The sequence below is a fragment of the Hippocampus comes genome, unplaced genomic scaffold, assembly GCF_001891065.2.
Source record: "Hippocampus comes isolate QL1 unplaced genomic scaffold, H_comes_QL1_v1.1 scaffold104, whole genome shotgun sequence".
NCBI classification, from domain to species: domain Eukaryota; kingdom Metazoa; phylum Chordata; class Actinopteri; order Syngnathiformes; family Syngnathidae; genus Hippocampus; species Hippocampus comes.
Window position 1 is genome coordinate 2,950,765 of NW_017806072.1, and position 23,665 is coordinate 2,974,429.

General features: G+C 42.9%; 2 protein-coding genes across 2 annotated transcripts in view; both read right to left on the minus strand.

Moving 5' to 3' along the window:
• Positions 1-7,932, minus strand: part of abtb2b (ankyrin repeat and BTB (POZ) domain containing 2b) — a 42,312-nt gene extending 34,380 nt beyond the window's left edge. Inside the window, exon 1 of the mRNA XM_019894133.1 lies at positions 6,542-7,932. Coding sequence (XP_019749692.1) covers positions 6,542-7,433 — 892 coding nt within the window. The 5' untranslated portion in view covers positions 7,434-7,932. The remainder of the gene's footprint in view (positions 1-6,541) is intronic.
• Positions 7,933-10,311: 2,379 nt separating this feature from the next.
• Positions 10,312-23,665, minus strand: part of b4galnt4a (beta-1,4-N-acetyl-galactosaminyl transferase 4a) — a 153,266-nt gene continuing 139,912 nt past the window's right edge. Inside the window, exons 10-20 of the mRNA XM_019894248.1 lie at positions 20,857-21,021; positions 20,222-20,331; positions 19,757-19,857; positions 18,301-18,374; positions 16,755-18,225; positions 15,617-15,996; positions 15,311-15,464; positions 15,135-15,207; positions 13,569-13,722; positions 13,328-13,454; positions 10,312-12,826 (exon numbers count right to left, since the gene is read on the minus strand). Coding sequence (XP_019749807.1) covers positions 12,712-12,826; positions 13,328-13,454; positions 13,569-13,722; positions 15,135-15,207; positions 15,311-15,464; positions 15,617-15,996; positions 16,755-18,225; positions 18,301-18,374; positions 19,757-19,857; positions 20,222-20,331; positions 20,857-21,021 — 2,924 coding nt within the window. The 3' untranslated portion in view covers positions 10,312-12,711. The remainder of the gene's footprint in view (positions 12,827-13,327; positions 13,455-13,568; positions 13,723-15,134; positions 15,208-15,310; positions 15,465-15,616; positions 15,997-16,754; positions 18,226-18,300; positions 18,375-19,756; positions 19,858-20,221; positions 20,332-20,856; positions 21,022-23,665) is intronic.

Sequence of the window (23,665 nt, forward strand, 5' to 3'; positions counted from 1 at the left end):
ATGCTAATGAATGTTATTGTATGAAATGGGATCAGAAAAGGAGTTGGCCATGTGTGGAACACTGTTGCAACAGAGGAGTGTGTTTACTTTATCAGTGCACCACATCAGAGTTGTTCTGCTTTAGCACACTGCTTCTCTGATTCCACTCAACAAAGAAGTCTCTGACTGACAGCATCACAAAAGGTCCCAACTGCAAAGATCTTAATTAAAAAAAAACAAAAAAACACAAACGGGTAATTGGGAAAGAAATTACTTCTCCCACTTGGCTGATAAACCTCCAGAAATGTGTGCTCTTATTATAGCATTGGATGAGATGAGAGTGATCACCGCACACAGCTAAATAAATCTAACCTGGAGAGAATAATACGGACTCGCTGCTGCATCTCTCCCTCAAATGCATTCTATCGCCGCAGTTTCTTATAGCAGAGTCAGTGTGACTCCAACACATTTCACCAGAGAGCACAGCAAGGGCTTATTACAGCCAGTTCTCGGTCAGACAAATGTGTTTCCACTAAACTCTGTGCCCCCCCCCCCCACCCAACCTCTTCACTTCCCTTTTTGTCTGATCTGTCTACTGTAAATAGTCAACAGGTTCGGCACTGATTATAACTGACTTCATATTTGCAGATGAACACATACAGAGAAGCAAAACCAAAGCATACAGACGACCCATTCATTTTCTGAAGTGCACATCCTCACGAGGGTCGTGGGCATGTTGGAGCCTATCCCGACTGTCTCTGGGGTGGGGGCAAACTGAACTGGTTGCCAACCAATCACAGGTTCCAGATGAACGTCATGCTAACCACACCTCAATGCAGATGACGCTATCTCTGAGGAAAATGACTGGGTGTAGCTGTCACCAATGACAGTTTTTATGTCAACTGAGTGCATTTAGTCTAGGGCCGGGGGGGGGGGGGGGGTTTTTTTTTTTTTTTTTTTTTTTGTCAAGCCATAGCGCCGTCTCATGGAAAAGTAGTGCTTTGCCGCCATCTTGTAGCATCTATAGGCTCCTTGGGGTTAATTTAGACAGGGCTACGCCATCAAAACGAGCGAATTTCAACAAGACAAGAAAGGCTGTGTAACATGTGCTTTAATTCAAAGTCCTTGTGATATTTTAAGGAGTCTGTTATTACATCTGGGAAATGTTTACAATTTAAGCATCGAGTCTCCTTTTAGTCAACGATTCAAATGTCTTGCTGCTCTTGTTTGGTCTCGCATCCATTTAGAAACCAGAGAGCTAATTTTAGAAGCTTTCATTTCTCTTTATATAGTTTTGCACTCCTGCAAACTACCGCGCGATTGTGTTGAGCGTGCGGGCTTGCGCAGGGCAGCAAACGGGTCGTTTTAAAGGAGACGGCGGCCGTTTGATGCGGCGGCGAGGCAGCTGGAAGACATCACGAGGGAGTGGGAGGCAAGGCGATAAACATATGCGACTATATATGTACAGTCAGACGGGCGGGGGGGATTTTTTTTCTTTCTTTTTTCCAAGTAAAAAAGGCTGAATTTAGGTAATCCCATATTTTAACATATGATACTTAATCTTTCATAAGAAGTCATGGCTATGATGAAAAAAGTCAATTAAACTGTTCAATGTAAACATTAAATAAACACTGTTTCAAACACAATGTGCTTCGTCGGGCTGGGCGATATTGCTGAAAAACATGTTTCACGATATAAGTATTTCATATCGGTCAACCTTGACAAATATTGAGTTCCTTAACCTATTAAAAAAAACAAGTAACTGTTTTTGTGTACATTTAATGTAGTGCAATGTGCAGTTTCTCCTCCACCAGTTTATTGTAAATGCTTATTTGCATTTGATGCTACCTCAAAGCAGTTTTGATGATTTTTACATTAACCTTCATTCAATGAAAGTGTAGTGAACTAATACTCTCTTGCAGTGTATGCATTACAACTAAGGTTATTTTAAGGTGAACAAGTGCTCACTAGACATGCCTCCTATGAAGGACTGGATTATTATTATTATTTTTTTTTTTTTATAACACAGATGGTAATACTGTGAATATAAGAACAAATCACGTGTGCAAAATGGAATGTATCTTTGACGTGTTACAGCTGCTCTGCCCAGCACTGAATTTTTTTCAGCCACGGGTTATATGTGTGCAATCATAGAAAGGATGCAGTGCTGTTTTTTTGAAGCACTGCAACCCTTTTTGCCAACTGTGAAAGCCACGACTCCTAACCTCTGACACTTTATGGTTTCCTGTGAACGACTCTACTTTGCAGAGTTATTATGACCAATCCAGATGACAACACAGGTGCGTGAAGTATTGCAGTCTCCGGGTCACCCTCCAACCGTCTGGTTCTTACTCTTGTTTTCCTATTAGCTGCCCAGGCTGAAAATTCATTCTACAGGACTGGACAGAGTGCCTTAAGAGCCATAGACGGGACGCTGTGGTAATGCACACTAGCTGCACAGTTTCCAATTTAAACAAGAAAAGGAAGCCCAAAACCAATGTGGGCTACACAGAATAAAACTCAGTTCACTGTCATCCAAGAATTTGTCATGAAGGGCTTAATCAAGATATATCTAAGGACACTTTTGAGACTGTTACCACTATTTCTGTTCCTCTATTTGTATCCTTTAACTTTCTGTATCTGTCATTGTCAGCTTCATTCTTCCGCCCTTGTAGTGATTTACTGTAAACTATGTGAACCATGACTCATTTAGCCGAAATGCATTGGGAGGAGCGTGACGTCATCAAAATGAAGTCTTACATTTCCTCGAGACCAGGGGAGCAATTCACGCTGGTATGAGCATTGAAGACATACAATTAGTTCACAAGATAAAAGAAACCAAGATCGCGATAAATTAAGGGGACGTTCCTGAAACGATGTCATTGGTTCTGTCATAGCCCAAGAAATCATGTGTGTTGTTATATCTCTGAAAGACTTGTGTCTTCCAAAAATAGTCCAAAGCCACACAAATACTGTACCCACATGCGAGCACAATAAAACACATGAGCAAAACAGCAATCCAATGAGTTTGTGTTGTTACACCTGGGCTCAGACCAGAAGCCAGAGCTAACAATGACATGCACCATCAGTGTGCTGGTGGCTCTGGGACTTAAGATACAAACATAACCAAGACAGAGCCTGTGCATAGACAGACTAATAAACTGCAGTATCTTCAGAGGATTAACCTCATATTACTCACTGAAGCCATATAACTCGCAACTTGTGCTGCGTTTTTCAAACCGAATACACGATTGTTGTCCTGTCAAATTTGCAGCGTGTTGGGACACGCATGTGTCATACAAAGTACACTGGCTATGTCACCATTATATTAAAGCTATGAAATGTTTTCCAAAACTGCATCTGATCCTGATTCCAGATGTGCAGAGTAGGGCAGTGTATTTTCAGAGTGCTGGTTTCCCCATCTGTGTGACCACAGCGCTGGGATGTTCTCCTTGCCTCTTTCTCCACACTGTTCCCACGCCGCCTTCCGGGCTAAATACATACTTCGGAAAATACTGAGCAGAACAACATACACACAGCTCTCCTGCGCCCCAAAATCCATTAGTCATTGCCTTTCAACTACCTTTAAAAATCTGGAGGAGAAACAATTTTTGTTTGTACCGAACCAAACCAAAGTTTATTTATCTGGGTCAATGTTGCATGCTATGAATACAGTACTCCCATTCAGTGAGGTCCTGCCTTATGTACAGCCACACACACATACACATCTGAGCCTCCCACAGGTGGAGAATTGGCTCACGGCGGAGGGCAATGCAGCATGTGACACTGTGCTGCAGTTGCCAGTTGACATCACCTTTCAAATGCAATTTGAAATACGACTAGTCTGTTGTGTCTACAGTAACCGACTGTAAAAAGGCGCGAGTAGCAGCATAAAATTGCAAAAACTATTTCAGGTGTGCTGAATGATTGCCCTTTGGAAGAACGGTATGCAAAATACAAGACTGTTATAAAACATGCTACATAATTAGATTTCAAATGCAAACACAAACCCAGTCATGCTTGAGTGAAGTGGCACTGCAAAGACACTATCGCATGATTGCATGTTGATACACTCCACTGTAGGCTACAGTATGAAATCTGCAAGCAAAGGACTATTTCAATGTAACAGCCAATCGGAGGTTTACTTGATGTTTGTATGATCACAAAGATCAATGATTCCCTTCCCATTGTCCATTAGTGAAGCTGTATCCATTGAAAAATGCCCCACAGTGCAGGCAGGACAGGCTATGTCAGAAAGGGCCTGTTCATGCTTGCGGGGAGAACTGAATGCCAAATGGATTCTGTACTACAATGGTGCTGCACAATGAGTTCAAACTGTGCTGCGGTGCCATTTGAACGCAGATAAAAGGCAGACCAAACAAGTTCAGGGTCGACATGTGTACAACAAGCGAACGTGTGAGTAATGAATACAATTCTGGCACGTCCCAAAAATGCACTCCCTGTAGACAAGAAGAAATAAACAGTTAAAGATTAAATGGATGTGGATGTGAATGCATGAGCAAAGAATACAAAATAAGAAGATAGAACCAAGCACAAGAGAGGCATAAGGGGAGTTTTCAGAATTGTTATTGGAGCCCGGCAAGTCCTTGCTTTCTTAAGGACTTCCAGATGTGAGCTTGCGCCTGAGAAAAAGTTGGCAAAATGAAGAGAAATCAAGAGCAAGAGAGGAGTGGAGATTTTTTTTTTGTTCTGAATGTGGCCTTCTGAGTGATCAGCAGCCTTCCCTCCCATTCAGGAATTATCATGTTGAAGGCCAGAAAGTAGATATTTGCTTTTATAAATAATGACTGTTGTGGGGACATCAGCAAAAGCAGAAGAGGAAAGAGGCAGGCTAAGGTCTTACTGTTTGGGTGTGGGGTGTCAGGTGGTGAGCTGGTAAAAGGGCATGTGGCTAGGGGAACCCAGTCATAGACCTATAAAAAGCCGGGGTGGTCAGAATAATGGTCTGTTGTTTTTAACATATGTGGACAGACGTGCGCGCATGCGCACACTTGACTGAACCAACCAAAATAGGTCAATCGAGAGCAGCCCAACCAAAAGACATCTGTCTAAATATTAAATACAGAGGGCGCTTTAACTTATTCTGTGATTGAATAATAATTACTGAGAGCAGGAAGTACCACTGAAACAAATATGCATGCGTAAGAAGTTGTGCGGCGTGACTGTATAGTGGCAGAATATAGTTTATTGCCAATCGATTGAGCAATTAGCAGCATTGACATCCTTCCTTCCTTCTCTCATTGGCCATGGATGGCTTGCATTCAGACTTGCACTGAAAGATGCTCCAGGCTGAAAGCATCTTCTAATTGCAGCCCTACAGCAACAGCTTGGTCAAGTCAATGTCCCTCCCCCTCTTTGTGCTGTATGTGAGTGTGCTAAGCCCATGTGGCCAGCTTTCCCAGCATTTGTTTTACTGCTAGGCTAAAAGCCGGACAATCACAAAACAAAAGGCCATTGTATTGCAATAAATAAATAAATAAAAAGATTTGCTCCACTGAACTTGTCGTAGGCCACAAAGAAAGGCTATAAATTGAGTCAACACTGGGGTAGCCAAAGGACTCAGAAAAGAGAACTAAGTTAAATTGCTAAGTATGGTGACAGAGTGCACTCCATTTACTATTTTGCTTGAATGATAGTTAAAGAGGTTAAAATGTCAACTTGTCCTCATTAAACCTGCCTCAATCTCAATATCAATCAATCAAAAGTTATGGGAGTACTTTAATTCTACGAAGTAGTGTCACATCATAAGAGGCTTAACTTCTTTTTACACTTGTATTACAGTTAAGATCATCAGAATGTTATTTAAAAATACTACATGTATAGTAAACAAAGGTTCTATTGAAAGGACTCAGAAATGACCATTTCAAAATTTCAATGAAGGGGCAATTTCACTGGTTAGGTTAATTGAACCCCCCACCCCCACCCCCACCCCCTAACAAACAATCTGTGTTTTCTGTGCCTTGGTCATTGCTCAGGAAGAAACGGGCAATGTCCCCTTGGTATACAGCCCAATCATGAAAACAACTTGAAAACAGAACTGATGGAGCGCAACCACAGCAAGAGGATGAGAGGCAGCGTGAACAGAGAAAACTCCTGTAAGCACTCCCAAACCACAACATGATTACCTGCACAGCATGGTGGTGTGATATGAGAACTGGGAGGAGAGAGAAATCACTACAGTACAATACAATCAAAGTGATCTATCAGACACAAAGACCTGTCGTTTCTTCTCGCAGGACATTCTATGAAAGAAAAAAATACTTCCTTTGTTCTATCATATAGCTCGGCATTGTTATTTTCCCATTCTGCCAGGTCAAATTAGAAACAACCCATCAAATGTCTCGCACAAAGGGCTGCTATTGTATCCAGCCAGGACCCCGTTTAAGTGTTTCCACAAGCATTGGAAGGTGAATGAGTGGAAAGTGGTGAGCACAACTCTGAAGGGAGACGCTGTGAGAGGAAAACTTCTAGGTGTATGTTGGATGTCATCACATAGCAACACACACTGAAGGCTCTCATTCATTCACTCGAACGGGCTTACCGCTTGCGTTCTTCCCACAGATCAGGTGCTCATAATGCTGCAGGACTCCCCACAATTCCGCTTCATTGTTCACCACTCCCTCCAAGGCCTCGACACTCACTGGGCCACATGATGACCCTGAATCTGGCCCCGGGTGACTCCGGTCGCTCATCAGCACCCGGGCAGCGATCTCTTCCACCAGAGCTTCCATGCAGGCGGTCAGGCATATTGCGGCGTACTCGTGGATACGCACAGATATGCGAGTGTCCACCATCCAGCGAAAGAAATGTCCCACGGAGAAGGTCAGGCCGCAACGGGCCGATTTGCCCTTCCTCAGCATCTCGCCGGCGCTCATGCTGTACATGGAGATTGCTTTGACCGTGGCCGAGACGCAGTAGTCGGCCAGGGCCCAACTGAGTACCAGCCTCATGGCGCTCTGCACCTCGAAGCGTGTGCAGCGGCAGTGCATGACACTCAGCCGCTGAGCCTCCCTCGAGATGCGGATGAGAGCCTTTCGGAGCAGGGCGGACAATCGCCGCACGGTTTCCGAGCTGAACGCCGGTGCGTGGCCGCCCTTCGGGGTGCCACTCTCGGCCACTTTACGCAGGATCCGGCCCACCTCGTCCTCGGTCCAGGGGAACTCCTCCAGTTCAGGCAAGCGGGGACATTTGGAGAAAATATCCTCCGGGTCCTCGGGGAGGACAGTGTTGACCGTGTCCCAGCTGTTGTTCCTGCTGTTCATGGAGCCCGAGTAGTACCACCAGTTGCCCCGGTGAGGGGTCGTCATGAAGGCCTGGGAGTTCGATTTGGAGGAGGACAGGCTGAGAGATTTGCACGAGTCTCCCGCTCCATAGCCAGAGTCCAAAGTCAGGTCCTCAAGGGTTTTCAGGTGGGCATTACTCACTCCAGCCATGATGGTGAAAAGGCTCCGTTTAATCGGAGGAGCTGCACTCGTCCGTGGCGCTTCACCTGGAAGTCAAACTACCTCGCAACTCCTGGCCAGCCGGATAAACTGGTTACACCGCACACCATTTGTCAAACAAGCCACTCGATAAAGTTCACAGCTACACACGACGGTGTATTAACAAACGAATTATGATGAAATGTCACATATGTTGTCCATTTCTAACTCGGAAGTCGGGGAGTTGCAAGTCCCGATTTACCTTAATTCTCCCATGCAACGCAGAGATTTAAACTTTTCTCCAACGAGCGTATGCGTGCCTCGGTGTTTCCTCGCTTTTGAAATTTCCGCCAGTTTTTCATAGAAATAAAAATAAATACATCCCTCGGCCACCTACCAAAACCAATTTTTTGTATTGAATACCCGCAGAAAACGTTACGTTAGGTCATCTCGCTTGCTCTCAGGGTGACGAGATGAGCGAATATGAGAGCGACTCAGCAACTGCAAGTGGGTTTGCGAAGGAGGGGCTAATGCAGAATGACAACACGGAAGTAACTAACGGGCCAATCATGGGGATGACTGAATGAGACCCAGCCAATCAGAGCACATAACCGTCCTTGCAAATGTTATTACTCGTAAAGTGCGTACTACTGTACCGAACTTTCACGTGTTTCTTTCGATGAGTTGAGACAAATTACGATTGGTTAAAAAGACCAAATGCTGATAAAACACTTTTAAATGACAGAGTCCTATTTAGGGAATTCCCGTTGCTGATATTAACTGCGTTTATTTTGTCATGTTGTCTGAGGCAGCGTAAGGTGGTGGCCTTCACTTCAACTCATCTCTTACTTTTATCAAAAAAAAAAATAAAAAAATCTCTTACTTTTATCTCTTTGCAAAAAATAATGACTTTGTGACGATGTCAGAGGTCTATAATCTAAAATATTCACTCTGAAGAGGGTAACAAATAAGTTATTTGTTTACACGGATGCGTATTCTTCAGAGAACTGCATAGGTCAATAGATATTAGAATCATAGCGACTCATCAATCATTTTTTTACTTTATAACATTAGTTTCAAGTGTTGTTTCAGGTCCTGTGCTATTAAATGGAGTGAATCAAAAAGTCAATACTCACTAGCAGATTGTGCAGCTAAGGGTGGAGTTTGACCACAGCATAAGCATGCATATTGTTATAGTGGGGAGACTAAGTATTTGATACACTGCTGATTTTTGAGGTTTTCCCACCTACAAAGCAGGTAGAGGTCTGTAATATGTAACAAAGGTACTCTTCAACTACGAGGGTCAGAATCTAAGACAAAAACAGTCAATTATTTTTTAAATAAATGCATTTTATTGCATGACATACATATTTGATCGCCTATCAATCAGTAAGAATTTAGGCTCCCACAGACCTGTTAGTTCTTCTTGAAGAAGCCCTCCTCTTCTCCACTCATTACCCGTATTAACCGCTTTGAAATAGTTACCTGGATAAAAGACACGTGTCCACACACTCAATCAAATAAACTCTAACCCCTCCACAATAGCCAAGACCAGAGAGCTGTGCAAAGACATCAGGGATAAAATTGTAGACCTGCAAAAGGCTGGGATGGACTACAGGACAATAGGAAAGGCATGGATTGAAATCCTGCAGTGCACGTAAGGTCCCCCTGCTCAAACCAGCGCATGCCAAGGCCCATCTGAAGTTTGCCAAGAACCATCTGGATGATCCAGAGAAGGTCATGTGGTCTGATGAGACAAAAGTGCAGCCTTTTGGTCAAAGTTACACTCATTGTGTTTGGTGGAAGAGGAAGGATGAGTCGAACACCATCCCAACTGTGAAGCATTGAGGTGGAAACATCGTTCTTGTGGATGCTTTTCTGCAAAGGTGATGGGATGATTGCACCGTAATGAGGCTAGAATGTATGGCGCCATGTATTGTGAGATCTTGGCCAACAATCTCCTTCCCTCAGTAAGAGCATTGAAGATGGGTCGTGGCTGGGTCTTCCAGCATGAAAACGATGCAAAACGCATAGCCAGGCAAACTAGATAAGCATCTCAAGGTCCTGGAGTGGCCTTGCCGGTCCCGAGAGCTAAATCCAAAAGAAAATATTTGGAGAGAGCTAAAAGTCCATGTTGCCCAGCGACAGCCCCATAACCTGAACACTCCGGAGAAGATGTGTATGGAGGAGTGGGCCAAAATCCCTGCTGCAGTGTGTGCAAACCTGGTGGAAGAACTATTTAAAAACCTTAGATCTATGTTGGAAACAAAGCTTTCTGTGCCAAATACTGAGTGCTGTTTGTCTGAGATATATACAATACAATGTCACGCAATAAAATGCAAATTATTTGAAATCAACAGATTTTCTGGAGTTGTGTTTTAGATTCTGTCCCTCATAGTTGAAGAGTACCTTTTTGATACCAATTACAGACCTCTACCTGTTTCGTGAGTGGGGAAACTTCAAAAATCAGCAGGGTATCAAATACTTGTTCCCTCCACTCTATGACTAAAAGTAAACGTACATATTGTTATGCCGAAAATTTGAAGAGGCAATGAATATTTTGTTTCTGACTATGTACTATGTTGCTTGTTTCTATGTTGCTGGCAGCATCATGAACCTCAAGCACATTAAAATTCCAGCGCAAAGACCTAAGTGTGAACCAGTTACAAGTTATGTTTGAGTCAAAGGTCATGAAGTGCAAAAACCTCTGAGGCTAGTACAGTGGGTTAACACTTGCTTCATCCAGATTGCGTGTAACTGTAGTCAGGATATCACTTGCGTCATGTCATGTGTTTGCACACTCAGGAAAGCATTAAAGAATTATCACCCAGACCAATGTTGACATGGGGGTCCAACAGTTTCATACAGTCTGAAAATGATTAAAATTTACATGACACAATTGCACGTTATCTCCTTTGTGAAATACAGTCCAATCTGTTTTCTCCACTAATACTTGTGAAACAAAGAAATATTGTGAGTCAAAATGGGAATTACACAGTCAAACGTTGCTAGTTATAAACGTTCTCTGTTAAAACCTCATTTTAACACGATCCTGTTTTTACAATAAAACCACAATGTACTCAATTAAAAATAAATAAAACAGATTCTAATGCCAATTTCTACCTGACTGTTAAAAAACACATGGCACTTTTAACATTCCGCGACGAGAGATGTCATCAGTTCATGCGCATTTGGTTGCTACAGAGACGCAGTGAGATTAGACTCACGTCTTGGTGACGCGAATTCAGAAAAGTCTTCGAAGTTCCCCCTGTTGCCCAATTCTTCAAAGATGAGGACACGTTAACAAGGCTTGCGTATATGGATGGACAGCCCCCATGTGGCTAGACACGGTACATGCCTTTTCTTGTTTATGACGTTTGAACGTGTCAATGAAATACTCGACGCACAGACCAAAGGCAGTTACTATACAACATAAAAAATAAAAAAACACAGAAAATGATGTCGTCGTATGCATACAATTTTATATCCCAAAACAAACAAAAAGTACAATACATTCTTAAAACCTTTTCTCTACAAATCAATTTCACAGAAATTACCTTGGAATGTATATACCTATTTTCCACCAATCTCCTTCTTAAATATATATATGTAGTCTAGTATTATAGTGTTTCTTCTGCTTTTGAAATTGCCCCTTGTGAATGTTAAATGACCTTATGTCATTTAGACCTTTTCCAGTAGAGGCAAAGAGGGCATTTAACAATCATACAGTCAATAACAGATCATAAACTATTACTCGTACGAGTCCAGCCCGGAGCCCACCAGCCACTCTTCATCATAAGTACCATGTTATACTCGAGGCATTAGGATCCCGGCCTCCAGGAAAGCTAATAGGAACCGGTGGGGCCCTGCTGAACTGCAGCTGCCAGTGTCTCTCCATTACACACGCTGGTCCTGTTCAGTAGTCCCTTGGTCTGTAACAACACGTTCAATGCACTACTACGGCAAACACACATAGATGTCAGTAATCCATGGCAAAGGACCTTTGCTCCTTCCGTGATAGTGTAACTGAAATTATAGAGACTTTACAGCCCGTTTGTAAATATTTTTTCACGGTTGTATTCTTCTTGTGTCAGTAGTAATATACGACCGTATAAAAACTGCCTGCAGCCCAACTCAGATGAAGGCACACATTTGTGAGAAAGTAAATGTTCTCACTTCCGTTGAGTTTCACGGAAGTGTCATCTACAGAAAAACATTTTGAAACCTTTAAATCCAAAATTTTCAACACAAAAGGCTCAAAGCAACAACAACATAATTATCAGTCCTCTTCTTCGCTCTTTAGACTTTTATGTTATGTTTGAGGTTAAGAGCTCTGGAGGGAATGGAGGCTATAAATATTAATAAGTATAAACTGTTCACAAACCAGTGTTTTAGAACTAAAAAACACCACAGTTAGTGCGTTTATAATCACTCACCAAAAAACAAAAACTCTAGTGAAGGGAGCTAAAAGCAGAACAAATGCAGTTCATGAGACAAGACCTGTCATAAATGGCAAAGAGCAATTTGAGGGTAAAACACCCGTTACAGTGTACAAAACAGCAGAGCTTCATAGAAAGTGTCGACTGTACAAAACAATATGACACTAATAGGAGACAAGAAGCTAGCGACTGAAGTACATTAGAAATCTTTTTTTTTTTTTAAAGGAAAAGGACAAGAGTGACAGGGCATGAAAAGATGATGCATATATTTCTACGTAGGGCTCATAATATTAGGTGTCAGGAGAACGTCAGCACCTTGCCATACTGGCCACTTACATGAGTATATCCAGTGAGTAGATAATTTATTGAGCGATAACCCTACGAGGGACTCTACTGGGGCGTGATGATGCACATTCACTTTAGAATGTCATGTGCGCACATCCTAGAAAAAATATCTGAGGTTAGCATCACCTTATCAGAAAAAAAAAGGTGCTTTCTTAATCCCCCCCCCACACACACACACACACAGACTTATAATATACAAGTGCACATTCATACATACAGAAAAACAACTCTTTTCCAGTTCTTCTGAAAACATTGCACTAGAATTGGGAAACAAGAAGTACAAATTCTCTTCCTTCAAGCACTCCAGTTGTTGATTCAAAGTTACTCAGGATTATCCGTGTAAACAGCTCACTTCCAAAGTTCACATCTGGACTTTGTTCTCTCAAACAGACAAGCCTACAAAGGATGCTGAAACGCTGCCCATCAGTGAGCAAGCCATCTCAGCTCTTTCTCTCACACAGTCTCACATAGGAGATCTTTAGGTAGATGACTATTCAGGTGCGGCACTATCCCTTTGCAGTTTTCTTGTTTTGGGCATTCCACATTCCACGTTTGGAGTGGTAGTAGTGAAAGAAGTTTCTTAAGCGAAGTCTCTCTACTTCCAAACCATTCTGCAGCACCCTGTAGACATCGGGAAAGAGAAACAAAGCATTTATCGAGTACATTCTTCAGTTAATCCTTTAAAAAGAAGATTGTAATTTGTAAATATGCGGAGGCTTTCATCAGATCTGGCCTATTATGGTTACTCTGAACGCAACTTCTAATGTACAGTAAATTGCCTTCAATAGTTTGACAAACAAACTACTTGTTAAGAGGTTAAATGCATTGGAAAACACGGTATGCTTTAACAGTAACACACACAGTTTTATGTACCATCCCAGTCCGTAGTATTTGGGAGGTAAAAATTCATATACCTTTAAGTAGTAAGTACGTACCTTAAACTGAACATGGTTGGTGCTACAGAAAATACATGGATGGCACATAATCCAGCAACAAGGCACAACGTATCACCGAGTGAAAATTTGTATTCTAGGGGCATTACAGTCGACATGGAGACAACGATGAATAAGGGAAACAAATGAAAATCTTCTAAAATAAGTCCTTGGCATTTAGTCGAATTACCTGTCCAGAAGCTCCCAATCTTCTCCCCCCCAGCGGTCTTTGAATTCCTCTGTGTTCATCCCGCCAATTTTATCAAAATCAGACTTGTAGATCCCGAAAAGACCAAAGCCATTTACCTCCCAATATCCTGTGAAAACGTATACACCCATAAAAAAAAAGAGCTTGTGTCAAAAGTCAAAGCGAATGGTTATTGCATTCACTTCTGATATTTTGACGTTGAGTGGTGATTTGTGCGTGTTACCGTCAGGCTCCTGTGGCGAACTCCCGCAGCCAAGTCTCATAACAATGGGAGCGAAAGCCAGGCGTCCTTCAACACAGTGCTTCCTGATGCTCTCTAAGATGTTTAGGGGGAAATGAATGTGGAGGTCGCATAGGAACACAATGCTGTGGCTATCCTGCCGGAAGGAAGAGAAACGGTCATTTTACCTGCAGTACCTTGGCCTGAGTAAGAATTAGCACAAATGTGGGTATGGATTTGCAAGTGTGCGAGGTCTACAGGTGAAATTTTACTTTAAGTGAGAGACCACCATCAAGATATCACACATTCCGGTCTTTGATATTATTTCCCACTCTTGTGGCAATGCTTTTAGATTTTAAGATTTGGGGCTATGGGAATGATGGTACATTCATCCAAAAGAATATTAGTGAGGGCCGAGGTCACAAATGTTGAATTCAAGGGCCTGGCTCACAAGGGGTCAGTGCTGTTAAGGTACTCAACGCCAAACTCATCCAAGAACTGTATTCCTTCCAGTGCTTGACTTTGTGCACAGTCACGCTCAACTATTCGTTGACTGTCACAAGCATAGAAATGTCCAAATTGGTACTAGCATAAATCCCAGACTAATCAATCGATTACAAAGACAAGTGCATGTTTCTTTTTGCTCTCTCTCTCTTTCTCTCTCTCTCTCTCTCTCTCTCTCTCTCTCTTTATACATATATATGTATGTATGTAGTTAGTGGTGCAATAGATAATGCATCTCACTACGGATCAGAAGACGCGAGGTTCAACTCCTGGCAAGCTTGTGGGAATTCTGTTAAGGGTGGCCCGGTGCACCAGTGGTTAGCGCGTCGAGCTCACAGTGCAAAGGTAACAGGTTCGATTCCAACTCCGGCCTTCCTGTGTGGAGTTTGCATGTTCTCCCTGTGCCTGCATGGTTTTTCTCCGGGTACTGCGGTTTCCTCACACATGCGTGGTAGGCTGATTGAACCATGTGATTTGGGAATTTCTCCATTGTGAGACTAATAAAGGGTTACTTATCTTATCTTATCTTAAATTGTCCCTAGGTGTGAGAGTGAGCGCGGATGGTTGTTCGTCTATTTGTGCCCCACGATTGGCTGGCAACCAGTTCAGGGTGTGCCCCGCCTAGTGCACGAAGACAGCTGGGATAGGCTCCAGCATGCCCCGCGACCCTTGTGAGAATAAAGCAGATCAGAAAATGGATGGATGGATAGATGGATATGTAACTTAAACTTTGCGTGTGGTGGCTGGTCTGACCGCAGTGAGGGAAAAAAAAGACAGAATGGCATTGAACCGTTTTCCAATGTTAAGACTGGGGTCAGTGTGAAAGAATACAAGAGAGCAGGAAGTCGTCTAAAGTCAGGTCAGGTCAAGTCAAGTCAAGTCAAGTACAACTTTATTGTCAACGTCAACAACTAAACAACCAAGGACATAGATTTACTGTATGATGTACGAGGGATTTTTCCCCCCGTGCCTATCAGCCAGTAAAGGCCATATGGTCAGTGTCAGACAGTCCTTTTTTCTGCCCACGCCTCCAGCCTGCTATCCCTTTGTGTTTGTCTATCTCACCTCAATGGTATCCACTCCAATCTGTAGTCCTGCTGAGCGCTCAAAGTTCCCTTCTCTCCTTAGATACTCGTATCTAAGGAAAACAAAGCAAACAATTGCTACGTCGACTACTAAGCTGGATTAGAGGTTTTACCATATGAGCTACCAATGTCGATTGCATCAGATGCACGACGCACCTTGGAACACTGCTGTCTCTCAGCGCCTGCTCCACATCCATGTCGACACTCTCAAAGTCAACAATGATAATGCTGAAGTTGTCATCATTGGTTTGATGATGAAGATTTTCCATGTCAGAAATGAACTGTTGGACCCAGCGAGCTTGGTTTTTCACTGAAAGAGCGGAACATGACAATGAGGACGAGCAGCAAGTCCATCTGAAATGTCATTTGCTTATCAATTTACAGTATTATACTGTGACTCAATATTGCCTTCCTGTATCTCTGACATCTCAGATTATTCCAACAGCAGGTTTTCTGACTGACCTGGTACCACAAAGTGCACCATCACATCTTTCCTCCACTGCAGCATGACTGGCTGGCAGAGCAGAGGTTTTGCAAAGGCTGTGCTCCAAGCTGTGGCTCCAGGCCGCGAGGGAGACTTGGTGGGGGGCAAGTGTGGAGCAGTGCTGAAGTTGGATGTGGCAGCGGAGGGGCCCGAGGCCGGGGAAGAGGCCGGAGCGCTCTCGGTGTTCTCAAAGCTTTCCTCGACTTGCCTGCCTCGGTGGAGCAGCAGATAGATGTATTCGGACAGTCGCACCACACTGCGGCCCCTCTCCATCAGCTCCAGTTCTACAAGGTAGCGATTCCCTCGGGCAGAGTCTCGCCGCTTCTCAACATTGATGATTCGCAGCAGGGTATAAATCCTGGGTCCCAGATGCAGACAATCGACAAAGCACAGAAAAATGCACTGGATTTTCAATACAGACGAAGAGCGTTGTTTAACTTAGTGCAGACAATTCATCAACGTCATACACTCTCGAGACAGGTGCTTTATAAGCTACAGTAAAGCTTCACAATGTAATTAGAAGCGCAAACCCAATTCCAATGATGTCAGGACTTTGTGTTAAACGTAAATTAAAAACAGAATGCAATGATTGTTTATTTTTTTGGAAACGTGTTGCAGCCATAAAATTCAAAGTGATTATTTGGGAAAAAACAATAGTTGTTTCATATCAGCTGACCATCCTAACACTATTATTTAGTTATTATTATTTCTGTTGTTCAACTTTCATTGTTCATGGCGTCCAAATGCGGGCGACGAGATGCATTTGTGAAGGCAACATTTTTGGCATGCTTCTGGAAAGAGCTATACAATAATATCTACTTAATGCATCACACTGAAAGACAATTTCTAATACTGTACTTATTTAGCCATATTGGTTAGGGGCAAAATATAAGTCAGCCCAACATTGCATTTATATGTACTTTATGGCAATAACAATCAAAACTATGTTATTTGATCTCACTGGAAATTCCTCTCATTATAGGACATTACATTCAACACCACTCGAAATGCCAATCAAGGCAATACATAAACAACAACACATTTAGCAGGTTACCAGGAAGACATATCCCACACTTCGTTGTCCATTGCTCCGAAGCATTCAAGTATTGTTCTTACCCGCCGTTCCGTTCGTTGAGCTTCTCCATGTACTGAGCCAGCACATCCACCACCTCGCTCTCTGCCAGCTGGAGGTTACCGGACACATTGCAGCGGAGGTCATTCCAGTCAGAGCGCAGAAGTTCAAAGTCCATTGGGTTCACCGAGAAGGTCCTCTGCCAGTTGATGCTCTCCTCTGCCCAACCTGGCCGCACCTCAACCTCCTCGTAGCTGTAGTCTGACATCTCGCCCTCTTCCAGTTCTGGTTCCGGGTCAGGATTAGAGCGGTTTGTGTCCTGCTCCAGCTCCGCCAGGTTGGGGTCCGGTTGCGACTCTGTGATCTCGGTGGTCCTGAGGTAAGAGGTGACTCGCAATTGACCGTGGAGGTTTTCAGTGGAGTTGAGCCAGTGAGGAGAATGCTGGGTGGGGTCTTGGTGATGAGACCGTGGGGTGAGTGAGTGTTGTTTGTTGGGAAGGCCGGTGGTGGCACTTATCTTTGAAGCGAGGTTGTGCCCTTTGCTAAGTCTCTCATCTGGCTGTGTTCGAGCCGTTGCCCTGTTGGCAGACTTTTGAACACTTCCATTTGGAATGTTGATGCTTTGATTGTGAGGAGATGCCTTACCCCCTTTTGTGAGTGGATTGGGCCACAGCTGAGGGGAGCTAACTGGACTCCTTCCTCCGCTTTTAACCCCCACAACATGCCCTTTGTCACCAAATTTGACCAGTCTTGTGGTCTTCCCAGTTTGGTAAAGAAAGACCCCAGGGAATACCTCACGTGGGTGGCGAGATGCCCTCTCTTCCATCCTTTCTCGACGCCGCTCCCTCTCCTTCTCTCGCTCCCTATTGGGCCGAGGCCTGGTGATGTAGATCTTGTTTTCCTCCGTCTTCTCTTTCTTGCTTCCAGCGATTTTATTGTTACTGTCATGGACATTGCTGGTGTGGGCAGAGTTGCTCAGGATTTGTTTGGCACGACTAGCAAGACCAGGGACAGAGGACTTTTTGGGAAAAAGGAGCGATCTAGTCAATTTAGGTGGACCCTCAATGTCCTCTCCTCCTCCTTTACTAGCTGGGCTGAGCCTTGCAGGACTGTTATGGCTCCACGACAGCGAGCGGCCAGCGATGACGCTATCTGTGTCAGAGTGATACATCCTGGATTGGAGTTCTGACAGCGCCTCTCGAGTATCATGACTCCTGTTCGCTTTTGTTTGAGCTCCTCTCCAGTTTCTGTCCCTTTCCATCTCCTCATCTCTGTTGCCAAAGGGTCTCCTTTCTCGGCGGTTTACAATATTATTGATTGCACCTTTTTCCTTCTCATCAGGATCCGCCCCTTCATCCTCTACTTCTTTACCTGTAGGTCTAAATTGAGGGTGATGATATGAGGGCTTGGAGGCGTGGCTTGTCTGACTGTGGTGAAGAGGCTTCTTGGGTGACTGTGTGCCAACAATTTCTGCCTCGTCTTCCACATCCACCATTCCATCTTCCTCTAGGAAGTCTGGAGACAAATAAAGGAGGCATACAGTGAGAAATAGTGATGCTGGTCTTACAGTAAGAGTTAGCAGTAAATTACCATCTGGGTTGGGAAAGAAGAATGGCCTGTCATCTTCCTCCTCATCCATCTTCATGTACTTGTAGAAGCCGAACCTTGAAGATCGAAAAACAACACTTTTCTTTAAAATGTGCCATCAAAAGTGCTCTTTTAAATCTATGTGATTAAACGAAGAGATGTCTATTTTGAGTTGCAAGCACACATAGTCCCGAAGGCATACAGAAAAATATAGTGCTCTGATGCGTGTGTTGGTATCATGCCATCCTATTCTAATATAAACCTAGGTATAGTCCAGCCGGGGGTCAGATCCAGCCCACCCACTGTCTCTGATGGGCCCTCACAGTGACGATGAAGTCAAAGTAAAATATAAAAGATGTGATGCTTTTATTTGGAAAATTCTACTTTTATTTTATGTGCACATGTGTGGCTGCTCGGACAAGCGAGATAGCGAGCAAGAGATGCGACTTGTCTTCCCAACTGAGCAACATTTTCACGATATTTATTGACTTTTCCAACCCCTCTAGCAGCTAATGTTCCAAAAAAGAGAATAGAAAAAAAATGACAACAGTGGTCCTAATGTTAACAACGTTCTTCTTTCCTGCACAGTGGAGGGAAGATTTGGCCTGTTAAGACTGTATGAAAAAACACTGTACATATTGGCTGTATTATAAGTCATCACTGTAGCATTATTCATCACAGTTAATAATAATAATATATTTCCCACTTATCTATATAATTGGGAGTCCTGATTAGGAACGGCTGATATTGGTTGGTGGTTGGTGCACAAAATTACTGTTGTAGTAAGTGTAAGCATGGAATTTTAATGATAGCTTATAATTGTGTTTAAAATGTGTATTTGGTGATTATAACTACATACTATTATCTTTATTCAACCAGATACAAAGTGCTTTTTCTAAATACCATCCATCCATCTTCTAATCCGTTTATCCTCACGAGGGCCGCGAGCGTGCTGGAGCCTATCCCAGCCGTCTTTGGGCAGTAGGCGGAGTACAGTCTGAACTGGTTGCCAGCCAATCACCAATTTTAAATACATTAAAAAGAATAAAGACAAAGTGGTAGTTAGCATGTTTGTTGGCTTGGGTCTCGGCAAGCAATCCAATTTCTCATGTGGCCCCTTTGCAAAATTAATTTCCCATCCCTGCTGTAATATATCAAGTTGTTGAATGGGATACACAGAAAAAAAATCTTATGGCCTGATTCAACAAAGCACAATGTTTGGTAAAGCACATACATTTTGCATTTCGACTTTGTAATAATTTGTAAAGGGTACCAAAAAACCAAAAAAACCCATTGAGCTGCACAAGCATCTTTTCTTTTCTGTGTCATATTCCCGGTACTCCTTTTTTTGTTGAAGTCGCTGACAGGTTACATTAAGTCGTGGCGGTATAATGACTTTTATGACTTACATAGCTGGATGCGTCAAGCTAAACAGACAATTCCCTTTTGATCAACATACTTCTCTAAGTAGATGGGGGACTCTCTGTAGAAACACTTGTTCTCTCGCTCCATGTGTGTGAGACGGGTGAAATCATTTGGGTAAACGAATGACAGATAAACCTGGAAAACAGTAAGTAGCAGATAATTTAACCAGTACACTACTCAAATAAATTGCAACTTTTCTCTTTTGTAATACTGTAGTAAGTAACATCTTATGACAGGGGGCAGCAGCGCTCCACATTGACTCCATTTTACTAAAGTTGAGTTATGAGAGAAGCAGATGAATCCATGTTCAACTTTCTCCCACTGTCTACTTTTTTTAAGCAGGTTAAAAGTCATCTACAAAAAGCTGCTATAATTGGATGCCCTTCTGATGACTCTCAGAGATGATTTGAGCAATCGTTTCAGCCAATTAAAACAGCATTACACATGGTGAGTGGCAAGCGTGGTGGTCCAGCGGGAAGACGATTGAGCGGGCACTTACAAATTGCAGGCCCTGGTATCTGGCAATGGGGAAATCTTTGACGACATAGGTGGGAGAGTAAAGACAAGCAGGCAGAACATTTTCCAGACGGGAGGGCTCGATCAGGGGAGCTGAAAGCAGAGAGAACATAGTAGATGATGTCTCTATTCAGAAAGATATTTTGAAAAACAGAAAAGGTCAATAATGTAACAATAAGAAATAAAGGAGGTTTATGCCACAGCTGCCCTAAACCAGCATTGGTATTTTATGTCTGATGTTTCTCGAATGATTAATATACTCCTGTTGACACTCTTTATTTAACGTTGTTATCCATTAATTAAAGAAATTAACCAGTTACAAAAAGTAAGAGAGCACTTCATTAGTCCTTTGTTAAGATGAATAACTATAGTTATGGTCGGATGTTATGCTTGTTTTCTAAATTAAAATGATGAAATACTGATAGCTCACTAAAACTGAAGCATTAAAGCGCTTCATGATTAGTCTTTGAGACAATTAGTCTCAATGGTTTAAACGCTCATAAATTTGCTTAGCACCATACATAAAGGAAACACAGATTAAACTATATGACCTAAATGCCACAACAACAGCACCCCCAACAAAGACAACGGACAGTCTGAACTGATGGACAGTATTACTGCTATAGAAGGTATCCCTCGGGTCTGGCTTCAACATATCTGCTCCATGCTGCGGGGTGACACCTTCTTCCATCTTTTGGGGCAGAGAGTCCTCCGGGAGGCGAACATGACTGGCAAAGGTCTGGGGGATGTGGTCTATGCTGTTCATCTTGAGGCTGGACTCGTCTGAAAGATTCAGAGAGCAAAACCATGGCTAAGAAGAGCCGGAGACATTAACTCACAGGTCTTTGAAGGACAAACAAAATGCAAATTGGTCATCCTGCGACCATCACTGGTAAGCATTAAAAAGTGTAGCTGCAAGGACAAAGAGACACAATCCCTTCAAAGATACACCTGTGCAATCGAATGAGATAAAATAGCAGAAGATGGATCAAAAATCCAGAGGTACAGGACAATATTCACTTATCATACAAGTCCTTCCATTCATTTTCTGTTCCTGGAGCCTTCCCCGCTGACTTAAGCCGAAAGGTAGACTACACCCTGAATTGGTGTCTAGTTAATCACAGAGCCCATATAGAGACGGACAAACATTTACTCTCACACTGACGGGAACCAAAATCAAGCTGGCTGTATGGAATTAAGGCGAGTGAACCATTACAACCTAAGAGACTTGGTCATACACACATCATTTCAATTACAGTGGGACATCCAAGGTCAAGCATCGTGCGTTGGAAATGGAATCAAACAGTTACATCATAAAACACTTACGACGGTGACTGCACAGGCAATGCTCCTGTTTCAGGTAACACTTTACCATTCAAATAACTGCGACTTACAGTAAGTGAATTCAGATCATTTCTCTGGGAACGCGCCTGGTGATCTCTCATGGCACAGTGGTGTGCCTCGATACCCTGTTTTGGGAGTCACCGGACTGTACTGCCTGGCCTCGTATCAGCCTTTCAACAGAACAAGCAAGGGATGATGATAGTCTCACCCTGGTAGCCACTAACAGTCAACCCATGGCTCAGTGTTGCATAATATGTACCTGCCATTGCCCCGAAACTTGGAGACAACAGCGGGATAGCCAGTCAACCTGTGGGTAGCTAACCTTAGCGCTCAATATTGCTGTTGTATCTTTTCACAAATGGTGCGGGTGTGCAAAATGTTGTGAATTGAGTGTAAAAGCTGTAACAAAGAGAAAGATGCAAAGTGAGAAACAAAGTAGAAGAAAGAAAAAGTTGGAAGGAAAACAATACAGCGCAGAGGAGAATCATAATTACACCAATCAATAGGATAGAGGGAGGAGGAGGCATGTGTGATTAATGGCACGTCAGGTGCGAGGGCTGATGGGAGAAATGCCACGTAATTAACAGGGTGGTCAGCAACATTTTGATCCTTTAGGAATTAAGATTGGTGGTGCACAGTCACGGTGTGCACACATATTAAACAAAGGGCACCAATTTTTTACATTGATTTTCAGGGCAATCAGACATCTGTTGTTTCCATACCTGCTTTCCCCGACAACACCGGATCTGACCTATTTAAATATCTGCTGGCTCCCATTGAGGAATATGTTCTATTTATGTAGAATTCAGGGTATGACCTTGGTTTGCTATGTCCACGTCTCTGGAGGGTCTATCTCATCAATATTTCACATATCATTGCCCCAAGGAGGTCAAGAACTACCGGTTTATCTAACTCAAAGATGTCAAAGGTCAAATCATATGTAATTTATACTCAGGGACACTGAAAATCAACTACCAAAGTAAAGGTGCGGACTACGTGGCCAGTTGTGACGAGCGTGTACATGACCCCAAACGTACGTACCTAAGGAGCCTTTCAGCATTCTGTCTGTCTGTCTGTCTGTCTGTCTGTCTGTCGATAACGTCTTTGTCCTGATGTGGTGCTGCGACGTACTCACAAGTGTCATTCAGCAGCCATGTACTAGTACTTCCATCTCACAGCAAATCAATAGCCAGCTCACTAGCACCTCTACCTGCATACAAATTGACTATATATTGACATACATGTGATTTTTTTTTTTAATGAAGCTAAAATGAAAAAAAATCATTTGAGACATTCCTAGGTTGTAACCAAGTTTTTTTTTTTTTTTTACTATTAAGTACAACTTAATTATTTGTGAATAGGATTGTGGATATCTATCTATCTAAAATATGCATTAGAATGTATGGATGACTGGACTGATGCTGTGTCGGTGTTTTAAATATAAGTAATGTCATCCAATATACTGGCTATTGATCTTCAGTGATTGGACTATTGACCGACTCAGTTTTAGTTTCAATGTGGACACATACCAATATGGTCGTCAGTTAAATGTGCAGTGTTTCAATTGGCTGAATTCTGCCCAGACTGCGTGGGTTCAGATCCTGCTCAGTGACGGTATGTAAGTAAGAAATGGGTCTCTATCTTTACAGTGTGTGCTTGGCATGACTGGCAATCAGTCATGGGTGTGCCACGCCACTCACCCTAAGTCAGCAAGGATGCTCGCGGCTGTGACTCTGAACAGGATAAGGATATGGATTGTTTTAAATAATAACACTGTTATCTCACACAAGATGACTTTGGGTTCAAATCGGTGTCAGTTTTTGTATTCTGATACAAAGTCCTGGTGACCAACTCCTATTCTTTGTGTCCTAAGTTACTTCATCAACAAAAGTCCTTTAGTGTGCCATAAAGGACACTTTGAGCAAAGAAATTGAGTAGAGAAAATCTCTGTGTACACTTTCTACACACAATCTGACAAGACATAGTTTCCCTCCAAAAAAAGAAGGAAAATCTTGTGTCATACCAAGGCCTTGTGAATGAGTTGAGACAACACGGAAGCAAATTTTACTGACACTAAACAACA